We start from the raw sequence: 13,333 nt of genomic DNA, 5'->3' as shown, positions 1-13,333 counted from the left end.
ATCGACTTGGCTATTGACGCTGATCAAGAATAAATTTACACTATGGGGTCTGAAACGCTTCCTTCTGGGCGTTACATTTCATTAAATTTCCATTTTCCCCGCAAATCTAATATACCCTATTCTATTTTTGACTATCGAGTATAGTCTATCTATCTATATATACATATAAAATAAATTCGTGTTAGTTACACCATTTATAACTCAAGAACCTATAACTGAACCGATAACGATAACTGAACCGATTTGGCTGAAAATTAGTGGGGATGTAGATTAGATTAGGGAGACTGCTATAGGATACTTCATCCCGACAGCGTTCCCGTGTGGGGACATGATATTAACGTCAGCATAGTAGGCTGTTTGTCACAGGCAGCGGCTTGGCTGCGTTTTTAAAACAAGAAATCATTATTTTAATTTCGAATGTTTGAATGTTTTGATTTTTTAATTTTGTAAGTAATTTGTATTCTTTTCAATTCATCTTTAAAAATTCCGCGACCAAGTCAATCCAATCTTTAACGACAAAGCCGTTATTCAAGAACGATACGAAATATAGCGAATGAAACCTCTGAAGCAGAACAACAAATTGCCCCTGAATTGCAGCAAGGATTACTGCTTGCATCCAACCGTTTGTATTGGTCCAATGGGCGGATTGTGCAGCTTAGTGGTATCACGTCATTTTCTTGCAAACACTCAAACAATGATACAAATGACATGTTTTGGAAAAATGATGAATTCATTGAATGATGAAAACTACAAAGAAAGTTAGCTCGATAAATTATTACGCATATCGTTTGATGATTCGGCAAAGTGCTGACAACTATTTGCTGCGGTTTCGTCGATTATTTTAGCAGTATTCCGTCCACATGTACGTCAAAATATAAACGGAATGTTTAACTTACATTAGGTTGGACCAAGCCAAATTGCGTTCTGAATAGTATATATGTACATTTACGTGATGCAATTTGTACTGAAGGAAATGGTTAATGTGCGTAGGCCAACGACATTTGAGTCACTACGCACTGTGAATGGAACAATATTCCTAACATATCGTGCTGCATGTGAAGAACTCAATTTATTAGAAAACGATACACATTCGGTTTCGACAATCGAGGAAGCTATTATCTCTACAATTGTAAGTCAGATACGCACATTATTTGCTATCATCATTTCGACATGCTCTCCATCGAACCCATCTAATGTGTGGCACTCATACAAGGATAATATATCAGAAGATATTTTACATCAAAATCGTGTGAGTTTCAGAAATGAATGATGAGATACATAATCAAGCTTTACTATTGATCGAAGACATGTGTTATGAATGACGCATTTAATCGAGAATTGGAACGGGAACGTGAATATTTAATTTAATTTAAATTAGCTGTTCAAGTAATGTACCCCTTTTGAATCCCCAACAAAAGGAAGTTTATGATACATGCATTAATAAAAGCAACTGATTATGGAAATGGTGGTTTATATTTCCTAGATGCCCCTGGTAGAACTGGTAAGACATTCCTCATGTCAATGGTTTTAGCCACTGTTCGTGCGAGATCCAAAATTGCGGTTGCAGTTGCTTCTTCTGGAATAGCAGCCACATTGTTAGAAAGATGCCGTACAGCTCATTCAGCATTAAAATTGCAGTTAAATATTCAAAATATTGAAGAAACTATATGTAAACTTTCAAAAAAAAACTACGCAATAGCCAACGTTTTTTTAACATCGAAAATCATCATCTGGGATGAATGCACAATGGCGCATAAACGTGCATTAGAAGCACTTAACCGAGCATTAGCGATTTCCGCCAAACACTGGCAGTAATTCCAAGATCAAGATACCGACGAAATAAACGCTTACCTAAAATCATGGAATCTACGGCGCTATTTGAAGAAACTTCAGCTGACAACAAACATGAGAGTTGCATTGCAAAATGATACATCTGCTGACGATTTCTCAGACGACGCTGACTATCGGTAATGGTTGAGTACCTGTCGACGAATCGAGCGGATTTGATGTAATTTCCTCAGAACTTCTGTAACTTTTTCACAAAAGACGAGCTCATCAACAAAGTATTCCCAAATATAATTTTCAACTACAAAAATAATGAATGGCTGAGTGAGCGAGCAATTTTATGGGGTAAGAATAAATATTTAGATGACCTTAACTACGTAATTTAGAGCGGGATCACTGGAACAATGCATTCATTCAGAGTTTCGAGTTTGAAAGATTTCAATTTCCGATACGTCTTGTATTCGCCAAGACTATTAACAAATCACAAGGCCAAGGGCTTGAAAACATGTGGTCTGAAAATGGAAAATCAATGTTTTTCCCATTGCCAATTATATGTGGCATGTTCACGGATCGGAAAGACCATCTTCGTTGTTTGTTTTTGTGCATGATAATAAAACAAAAAACGTTGTAAGTCACAGGGTGCTTAGCTGAAAAAATAAAGCATAAAAAAGTATAAAAAATCTTTTAAAGAATCGTTAAAATACAAAAATGAACTTGATAAAATAAAAAATATGCCTAAAAATTATTTCCTCTAAGGCGGAAAAAAGTTATCCGGGTCATATAAAAATTGTTCGCTATAAATTAGCCAAAATTGATTAAAAATTGTTTTTTTATTGCGTGGCAGAACAACGTCTGCCGCGTTAGCTTGATAGTTATAGATAGTTATTGATACAATTTTTTCCTTAAAGTCTCTCTAAAAAGACTACTTAGTTGTTGCTAAAATATAAAGCATGGAAAAACCCGGTACTTAATTGAATTAAAAAAAAAAAAACTATTACTGTACTGAACTTTGAATTCAGATCATAGGCCAATTATAAAAAAATATGAAACAAAAAATTGTATATGGGATAAAATAAATATGGGAAAATTGTGGCAGATGGATAGTATTTTACATTGATGTTCTCGTAGTATTTTTACCTTTCAGTACGTATTTATTATATGGGATTTTATTATTTTATTATTTAGACTTGTAACGGTTTAATTTGTTTATGTTAATTTTGTATTGTTCGAAGTTGTAGCATAAAATATTTAATTTGACTTAAATGCTAAGAGGCTTTGCCCATACGGACTAAGATGGCTTATTTAATAAGCCTTCTTTTATACTTTATCATCTGAATACACCAATAATACTTACGTTAGGCAAAGGAAACCCATCCACATACCACACAATTTTTTGGTGTCGGATTTCCACTAGCGCTGCACTTTAATGATACGGATGGACCTGGCTGCATAGTTTGTTCAATGAACTTGTAGAGCAACTGAGGGGCAACTTCTGCAATCGATTTATGTAAATATTTAGAAAATTTATTTAATAATTATATATTAAGGATACAATACCTCCTAATCTTAATTCAGCGGAGCTCTGAGTAGATTCAAAATCGTTTTTAAGAATACATTGATACATTCCCTTATCTTCTTTTACGATGGACGAGATATGAATATGCTCATTGGATAAGAGTCGTACACGAGAACCTGTGCGCAAGGTACCGCCATCTTTCATCCAAATAATATTTTGTGTGGGAAATCCAGATACACTGCAAACCTGAAAGCCAATGTGGTTAAATTCACAGTAACAATATATTATTATAAGTATGTCACTTTACTCACTAAATCAGCAGTATGACCCAGACTAACTGTCTGTACGGCGGGCTGTATGCTAGCGCTTAATGCAGATGTTACAGATAAATCTACTTTGAATGTTTCGGTTCCCTCTGAGTTTGTCACAGTGCAAAAAAAAGCACCATTATCGGCTTTTATGACAGCCGATATAATAAGAGTACCATCTTTTGTCTTAGCCCTTCCAGTAGCCAGCATATGCTGCATTGATTCCTCATTACTTGAACGTTTAGTATGCCATCTGTATAAGATAATATGAAGATTGAAATCAAGACAGGAAGACACGAATAAACTTTTTTAAAGAACTACAAAAATGTTGCGATTCTCAAAAGCTAATAAGGCTAACCTAAAAGGGCTTGGGAAATATGCAGCTTCCCATCGAACTGATTCTTTGAGTTGTATGAAATTAAATTATAGCTAATCAAGGTTTTATTTGAAAGCATGTTTCCAAAATCGCATTTTTACCGTTACATACCGTTCGATATTTATCTGGTCCAAGTCTGTATTGATATTTAATTTCTTAGTAATATGAATATAATTATTTTAATATCCAGCCTGTTCAACAGCAAAAGGATAAATTTTCCCAAGACGGTTTTTTTGGGTACTCAAATCGCTGTACATACGTTCTTTGCGTACTCACACAAGACGATTGTTGTGGTTAAAAATAACGTCAGTATATATGTATGTATGTTTATACATTTAAATACATATAATTACATATTTGTGCTGTGCTTGCGTGGCGACGTTAAGTCCTCGGCAGTCGGTTTAGAGGCCTGAGAGAAGTAGAATAGACAGCCAGAGTCGTTGGATTACCATTTCCACCGACATAGAGAAGTTAGAAGACCTCTCGTCACCCCACCTCAATGGTGGACGTCACGAGGAACTTGTACGGAACCAACAGGCTTAGACGGAGGGCAGTGTAACGAATGGTCAAATTCAGTATACCAACTATTGGGTAGTCATGCTATTCACTGGAAATACTTAGTCTTGATTCAGAGTTGTTAAGATCAACACGTAGATTCTCAGAAAATAAAGTCGTCCAGATATATATATATATATATATCAGATATATATGTGCATACAAAATGAGTAAATTGCTGCTCACTAAAAACAGGGTAATTCTTAAAGGCTCATATCTCCTAAGATAAAAATCCGTTATTTTTGAGGTTAAAATTTGTATAAGAATCTTTTTATAATATCTCATGAAATCAAGCGTATCTCAAAATTTTTCCTGGCTCCATACCGAATTCGTATAGTCACTATATATTGGGTAAAAACGACGGCAACCTCTGTTCGTTGCAAATGTCTGGTAAAAACAAAAAAACCCCTCTGAAAGGATTTAAAAAAATCTTGGGAATATATCTTACCTGTACGTAGGTTTTGGATTTGCATATGCTACACATGCAACAACTAATGGATCTCCTGCTCTTATCATCAGCTTGGTAGTTTTCTCATTCATAATTGGAGGAACAAGTTCACGCATTTCTAAAATAGTAAGAAAAATAAAATTACACAGTGGAAAACTAAGGTCATTGATGATAAAAAGCTAGAAAAATCGTACAACTATTGTACAGCACCCAACAGAAGTGATAAAGGACATTTAAGTTCAATAGGCAATATATAGCTTTGCAGGTATAAGATACTACCAGCCATGATACAGGTGTTCTCGGCCATAGTGTCCAGTGATTGTCAAAAATAATCATCGCGTTTCTAGGCACATTCGGGTTGTCCATTCAAAGGTTGGAAAATGAAGCAAATAAGCCTAAGTCGGTAAAAACAATCGGACTAAGCATCACCACTAATAGCAACTGCAGAAACTATGAAGGAAAACGGCACTATTGAAGCTATCATCTCAACTCTAACTCTTGGCTTTTTCGGTTTTTAAACCTACCACTTCGGTTTAAAGCTTTGCCTCGGACAAATTACAGGAGCTAGTTAAGAATAGCTAAATAGCTAAAAAAAATCGGAAAGAGACAGCGCGATATAACTCAATTTGCAGATAAGGAGGCTAAACATGAGAATATCATAGCAGGTTTGTACATACAGTGCACTTAATGATATGTATACGCGACTTATATTAAGAAAATCGTTAAATTATCAGGATTTTTTTCTTTAAATGGGAAAAAACATTTCTAACAAGGGGTAACGTTGAGAGCCGCAGCTACGGCCGCGACTCTACATTTATACCCTCAATTGACTCGACTATTGATGCTATTGATTATGATCAAGAATATATACACTTTATGGGTTCGGAAACGCTTCCACTTTACCCACAAATCTAATGCATCTCTATACTCATTTCGACTATCGAGTACAACAACAAGCGGGAACGTTGTGAGCCGTGGCAGGCCGTTGCACCAGTAGCGAACTTTTATAGCCAATACAATAGCTACTTCTGCACAGCGAGCTCAATCGATGGAGGAATTCCACTCGACGAGGCATGCCTCATGCTTATCTGTGAGGCCAATACGACTCTTCAGGTTAATCTGGCTTGTGAACCTTAACGTGGCTTGTGAACCCCATAAAGTATATATATTCTTGATCAGCATCAATAGCCGAGTCGATTGAGCCATGTCTGTCTGTCCGTCTGTCCGTCCGTCTGTCCGTCCCCTTCAGCGCCTAATGCTCAAAGACTATAAGAGCTAGAGAAACGATGTTTTGGATCCAGACTTCAGTGATATGTCACTGCTACAAAAATATTTCAAAACTTTGCCCCGCCCACTTCCGCCCCCACAAAGGGCGAAAATCTGTGGCATCCACAATTTCGACGATACGAGAAAACTAACGAGGGGGAACGTTGTGAGTTGCTGCGGACACCGCAACTCTACGGTTATACCCGATACTAAGTCAGTATGGCTCTCCTCCGGCAGACGCCGCTAATATTTAACGACACGACAAAGAGTGCGTGCGAGAGAGACAGAAAATCAGTCTGAGCGTGACGTCGGGCGCTGCGTAGCCACTGCAAATTGATTTGTTCCTTTTGGCTATAAAAATGATCTGATCTGATCCAGATTCATCAATCTAATAGATATGGTCATTATCTATGATTCTGCGTTTTTAGTTTTCTCAAATCTGCAATATTGTGGATGCAACAGATTTTCGTCCTTTGTGGGGGCGGATGGGGGTGGGGCGAAAATTCTGAGATACACGTTTTATAGTGACATCTTAAAGGAGTGTGTGTACCAAATTTGGTTACTCTAGCCTTAATAGTCTCTGAGATTTGTGGTTGCCTCAGATTTTCGTCCTTTGCGGGGGCGGAAGGGGGTGTGGCGAAATTTGGACAGGAAACGGTCAAGGTCCGATATCACAGGAGTGTGGATACCAAATTTGGTTGCTCTGGCTTTTATAGGTTCTGAGATCCTTGAACTCATATTTTACAATTGGCAAAACCGACCATGAAACCTGTGTGTTAGAGTGAGACAGAGCGAGAAGAGTGAAATTGTTTTCGTGATTCTGGCTGTAATAATTATACGATCTGGTTCAGATTTTGCACTCTAGAAGATATAGTCATCTTCTACGATTCTGCGTTTTTAGTTTTCTCGTATCGTCGAAATTGTGGATGCCACAGATTTTCGATTTTGTGGGGGCGGAAGTGGGCGGGGCAAAGTTTTTGAAATATTTTTGGAGCAGGTGACATATCACAGAAGTCTGGATCCAAAACATCGTTGCTCTAGCTCTTATAGTCTTTGCGCATTAGGCGCTGAAGGGGACGGACAGACGGACAGACGGACAGACGGACGGACGGACAGACGGACAGACGGACAGACAGACATGGCTCAATCGACTCGGCTATTGATGCTGATCAAGAATATATATACTTTATAGGGTCGGAAACGATTCCTTCTGGACGTTACACACATCCACTTTTACCACAAATCTAATATACCCCAATACTCATTTTGAGTATCGGGTATAAAAACGCAGAATCGTAGAAGATGACTATATCTTCTAGAGTGTAAAATCTGAACCAGGTGGCTATGATAATTAGCCAGAATCAATAAAACAATTTCATTTTTTCTCGCTCTGTCTCTCTCTAACACACAGGTTTTTGGTCGGTTTTGCCAATTGCAAAATATGAGTTCAAGGATCTCAGAAACTATAAGAGCCAGAGCAACCAAATTTGGTATCCACACTCCTGTGATATCGGACCTTGACCGTTTTTGTGTCACAATTTCGCCACACCCCCTTCCGCCCCTGCAAAGGACTAAAATCTGTTGCATCCACAATATTACAGATTTGAGAAAACTAAAAACGCCAGAATCATAGATAATGACCATATCTATCAGATTGCTGAATCTGGATCAGATCAGATCATTTTTATAGCCAAAAGGAACAAATCAATTTGGAATGGCTACGCAGCGCCCGACGTCACGCTCAGACTGATTTTCTGTCTCTCTCGCACGCACTCTTTGTCGTGTCGTTTAATATTAGCGCCGTCTGACGGAGGAGAGCCATACTGACTTAGTATCGGGTATAACTGTAGAGTTGCGGTTCTGTCCGCAGCAACTCACAACGTTCCCCCTCGTTTAGACTAATTTAATGTAATTAAATTTTTTTCATGCTTTATTTAGTGCTACAAGTTTAAGTTATTATTATTTATTATTTATTAATTATAAATTACTTAATATAAACTTATTTAACTTATTACTGAGCTAGCCACGTTAAATTTCGAGTTTTTGTAGAATGTTATTTACTGAAATATATTAAATATCATTACAATTTTTCGAAAAGCTAATACTTCTATTTATTTGATAGTTTATTCGTTAGCGATTTCCAAAGAAATTTTTAATTAAATAATTTAATTTTAATTTTATTAACTGCGTCAATCCAAGTATTAGTCTATTGAGAGGAGTGGAGCAGCAATGAAGACGGAAGCTGAGTTGAGGAAGCTTTTAACCCACATATTGGCCTTAACTAATTTTCAATTATAGTGAACCCAGCAGACAAAGCTCTAACCGAACAGATCACAGGTAATGCGTCGCTTCCTTTATCTTCTGGTCGCGACGGAAGGAAGACATTATGTCATCGCTGCTCATGCGCCCACAGCGCAAGAGTGCTCTGGTCAAGTCGAAAATCGATCATTAGCGGATATGAAAGGTGAAATTGGGATAGATTCTACTTTGTGAAAATTTATCGTTACTCCAGTATTTCTACTTATTACCAACATCGATTGTGAGCTCACGGATTTTCCTGCGCCAGCATCGAGGCTTATGGTGCCGGTAGCCCAGTTATGTTAAACGATCAGGGCTCAGCCCCTGGACTTGAAACTGGACCTTCGCTGGAATTTGCTACAATCATCTCTCATCATCAATCATCTCAAATCATCCTTAACCACCCAAATGTTGGTATATTGAGGGCAGAGGAGCTTCAGTGAAGATTTCCAACTGCATCTTCTATCGCGTTATGGACCACCCATGAACACTGGAATTGACAATGACAGTCACTATTAACAAGGTTAAGAATCATTTCTTGTAACAAGCTGCATCTGCTCAACCCTCCTGAGTCTTTTGAACATCAGGCTTTCCATGGAGGTATTTTTGTCAGGTTTCCCAGGCCGATATTAGTTAACAAGTTCCTTAAATAATATCAAAGACTATACAATACAAAGATGTTGCATGAGCGACCAAAAAGCTGTTCTATGGCGGGTCCTAACATTAGGACCCAAAAAGCACGAGGGAGCGGCGCGGGTTTCAATTCCCTTTTCGCCTGTACTTCGTCTCTACCGCGACCCCGCTGCCATCGGTTTCGTCTGTTCGGCAATGCCTTCACCAGCAACGAAATAATTCTCGACTCTCGAGCCTCAGGCACCTTCGAAGCGGTGGGTCGCGGATCGCCGATGTCTTTGGAGCGGCACTGTGGGACCTTTGGCGTCTCAGCTTGCTAAATTAGTTTCTACCATGGTAAATAAGGCCATGAGCGTGCTTTGGTTTATAAAGAGGTGGTCTAAGGAATTTGACGACCCCTATATAACAAAGACTCTCTATACCTCGCTTGTTCGTCCGATCTTAGAATACGTCTCATGTCTCTCAGTACAAAGTACACCAGGACCGTATAGAATCAGTACAGAAAACTTTTTACTCTTGGCTCTGCGGGGCCTTAGCTGAGATGTGGGTGTGAGACTTCATCTAACTATAGTAGACTGCTATTAGTAAACCCCATCCTTAGTTAGCCGTTTGCAACTTGATCAGGGGTGACATAAACAGCCCTGATCTGTTGGGCCGCATAAAGTTCACAATTCCCATTAGACTCACTACAAATTTTAAACCGTTGTTCCTTATCCTCTTATTAAATTACTATTCCTCACATACCTCACATTCGTATTTGTATTTTGAATGCATCTTAGTTCTAGTAAGTTTAGTGCTAATTTTCCTCGTATTCAGGGGAATGGGCTGGAACGAAGGAAACGGAAAATTGGTATGAAGCAGGCTGCCATACAAAATTACCGAGCATCGCAGAACTTTACAGGTACAGCGATGGGCGGAGACTCACTGTTACTAGACAAATCTGACGTGGATCATTTCATAGGCCACTGAAAACGGCGCAGGACAGTCGATCGAAGAGTAACATATGAACAACCATATCCTGGCCTAATCAGCAAAAAAAAAAAAAAAAAAGAAGCGATCACGTGAGGTTTTCCGGAGGACACGACTTGTGGAAGAGTAAACGTCTGTGTGACCAAGGGAGTCACCTGGGAGGACCTGTTGAGTCAAGGTGGATCGATTTTGGAGTGGATTCGTCTATCAAAGCTTGGCCAGGCGAGAGACCAGGCGAGCAGGTGCTCTCAAGTGCGGAAAACGAGTTAGTACGGCGACTGAGCGGTTTGCAGAAATGCGATTTGTACCCCTGCTAGAACTCTAAGTAGTTTTAAGCTAGTAAAAACAAACTAGGGACTGAACAAAATTTTAGGCTATTCCAATTAATCACAACTCTCTTTCAAATAAATATGTTTGAGTGGATACCAAATACCCCCTGAGTAAAGCCAATATTCAAGCTCGGGTCCACAGAAGCTTCGTCACAAGGTTATTAATAAATACAAATATATAACTAATTAAGGCAAAACAATTTACGACTACGATAAACTATCCTTGTTGCATCCACAATATTGCAGATTTGAGAAAACTAAAAACGCAGATCATAGATAATGACCATATCTATCAGATTGCTGAATCTGGATCAGATCAGATCATATTTTTATAGCCAACAGGAACAAATCAATTTGGGAATGGCTACGCCAGCGCCCGACGTCACGCTCAGACTGATTTTCTGTCTCTCTCGCACGCACTCTTTGTCGTGTCGTTTAATATTAGCGCCGTCTGACGGAGGAGAGCCATACTGACTTAGTATCGGGTAATAACTGTAGAGTTGCGGTGTCCGCAGCAACTCACAACGTTCCCCCTCGTTTAGACTAATTTAATGTAATTAAATTTTTTTCATGCTTTATTTTAGTGCTACAAGTTTAAGTTATTATTATTTATTATTTATTAATTATAAATTTACTTAATATAAACTTATTTAACTTATTACTGAGCTAGCCACGTTAAATTTCGAGTTTTTGTAGAATGTTATTTACTGAAATATATTAAATATCAATTACAATTTTTCGAAAAGCTAATACTTCTATTTTTTGATAGTTTATTCGTAGCGATTTCCAAAGAAATTTTTTAATTAAAATAATTTAATTTTAATTTTATTAACTGAGTCAATCCAAGTATTAGTCTATTGAGAGGAGTGGAGCAGCAATGAAGACGGAAGCTGAGTTGAGGAAGCTTTTAACCCACATATTGGCCTTAACTAATTTTCAATTATAGTGAACCCAGCAGACAAAGCTCTAACCGAACAGATCACAGGTAATGCGTCGCTTCCTTTATCTTCTGGTCGCGACGGAAGGAAGACATTATGTCATCGCTGCTCATGCGCCCACAGCGCAAGAGTGCTCTGGTCAAGTCGAAAATCGATCATTAGCGGATATGAAAGGTGAAATTGGGATAGATTCTACTTTGTGAAAATTTATCGTTACTCCAGTATTTCTACTTATTACCAACATCGATTGTGAAGCTCACGGATTTTCCTGCGCCAGCATCGAGGCTTATGGTGCCGGTAGCCCAGTTATGTTAAACGATCAGGGCTCAGCCCCTGGACTTGAAACTGGACCTTCGCTGGAATTTGCTACAATCATCTCTCATCATCAATCATCTCAAATCATCCTTAACCACCCAAATGTTGGTATATTGAGGGCAGAGGAGCTTCAGTGAAGATTTCCAACTGCATCTTCTATCGCGTTGGACCACCCATGAACACTTGGAATTGACAATTGACAGTCACTATTAACAAGGTTAAGAATCATTTCTGTAACAAGCTGCATCTGCTCAACCCTCCTGAGTCTTTTGAACATCAGGCTTTCCATGGAGGTATTTTTGTCAGGTTTCCCAGGCCGATATTAGTTAACAAGTTCCTTAAATAATATCAAAGACTATACAATACAAAGATGTTGTGCATGAGCGACCAAAGCTGTTCTATGGCGGGTCCTAACATTAGGACCCAAAAGCACGAGGGAGCGCGCGGGGTTTCAATTCCCTTTTCGCCTGTACTTCGTCTCTACCGCGACCCCGCTGCCCATCGGTTTCGTCTGTTCGGCAATGCCTTCACCAGCAACGAAATAATTCTCGACTCGAGCCTCAGCACCTTCGAAGCGGTGGTCGCGGATCGCCGATGTCTTTGGAGCGGCACTGTGGGACCTTTGGCCGTCTCAGCTTGCTAAATTAGTTTCTACCATGGTAAATAAGGCCATGAGCGTGCTTTGGTTATAAAGAGGTGGTCTAAGGAATTTGACGACCCCTATATAACAAAGACTCTCTATACCTCGCTTGTTCGTCGATCTTAGAATACGTCTCATGTCTCTCAGTACAAAGTACACCAGGACCGTATAGAATCAGTACAGAAAAACTTTTTACTCTTTGCTCTGCGGGGCCTTAGCTGAGATGTGGGTGTGAGACTTCCATCTAACTATAGTAGACTGCTATTAGTAAACCCCATCCTTAGTTAGCCGTTGCAACTTGATCAGGGGTGACATAAACAGCCCTGATCTGTTGGGCCGCATAAAGTTCACAATTCCCATTAGACTCACTACAAATTTTAAACCGTTTTTCCTTATCCTCTTATTAAACTATTCCTCACATACCTCACATTCGTATTTGTATTTTGAATGCATTCTTAGTTCTAGTAAGTTTAGTGCTAATTTTCCTCGTATTCAGGGGAATGGGCTGGAACGAAGGAAACGGAAAATTGGTATGAAGCAGGCTGCCATACAAAATTACCCGAGCATCGCAGAAACTTACAGGTACAGCGATGGCGGAGACTCACTGTTACTAGACAAATCTGACGTGGATCATTTCATAGGCCACTGAAAACGGCGCGGGACAGTCAGATCGAAGAGTAACATATGAACAAACCATATCCTGGCCTAATCAGCAAAAAAAAAAAAAAAAAGAGCGATCACGTGAGGTTTTCCGGAGACACGACTTGTGGGAAGAGTAAACGTCTGTGTGACCAAGGAGTCACCTGGGAGGACCTGTTAGTCAAAGTGTGGATCGATTTTGGAGTGGATTCGTCTATCAAAGCTTGGCCAGGCGAGACCAGGCGAGCAGGTGCTCAAGTGCGGAAAACGAGTTAGTACGGCGACTGAGCGGTTTGCCAGAAATGCGATTTGTACCCC

General features: G+C 39.2%; 2 protein-coding genes across 2 annotated transcripts in view; both read right to left on the bottom strand.

Moving 5' to 3' along the window:
- The window catches only part of LOC6603325 (Down syndrome cell adhesion molecule-like protein Dscam2), a 32,881-nt gene extending 29,706 nt beyond the window's left edge, over nt 1-3,175 (bottom strand). The window contains exon 1 of the mRNA XM_026988077.1: nt 3,140-3,175. The gene's annotated coding sequence lies outside the window, so the exon portion shown is untranslated. The remainder of the gene's footprint in view (nt 1-3,139) is intronic.
- Nucleotides 3,141-5,295, bottom strand: LOC113565616 (Down syndrome cell adhesion molecule-like protein Dscam2). The gene is made up of 5 exons (XM_026988076.1): nt 5,268-5,295; nt 4,989-5,106; nt 3,613-3,862; nt 3,343-3,547; nt 3,141-3,277 (listed from the first exon to the last, which is right to left on the bottom strand). The coding sequence occupies exons 1-5, from the start codon at nt 5,293-5,295 to the stop codon at nt 3,141-3,143; spliced, it is 738 nt and encodes a 245-aa protein (XP_026843877.1).
- Between the last annotated feature and the right edge of the window lie 8,038 nt (nt 5,296-13,333).

Source organism: Drosophila persimilis, unplaced genomic scaffold (genome assembly GCF_003286085.1).
Source record: "Drosophila persimilis strain 14011-0111.01,24,50 unplaced genomic scaffold, DperRS2 tig00000174-arrow-arrow-pilon, whole genome shotgun sequence".
Lineage (NCBI taxonomy): Eukaryota > Metazoa > Arthropoda > Insecta > Diptera > Drosophilidae > Drosophila > Drosophila persimilis.
This window is presented reverse-complemented; position numbering and strand designations above follow the sequence as displayed.

Excerpts from the sequence above, each read along its gene's own strand:
- LOC113565616 (XM_026988076.1), bottom strand. The coding sequence starts at position 5,295 with ATGGCCGAGAACACCTGTATCATGGCTG. Across the intron at positions 3,548-3,612 it reads TGGGTCATACTGCTGATTTA|GTTTGCAGTGTATCTGGATT; the intron begins GTGAGTAAAGTG and ends ATTGGCTTTCAG. Across the intron at positions 3,278-3,342 it reads CGCTGAATTAAGATTAGGAG|AAGTTGCCCCTCAGTTGCTC; the intron begins GTATTGTATCCT and ends AATCGATTGCAG.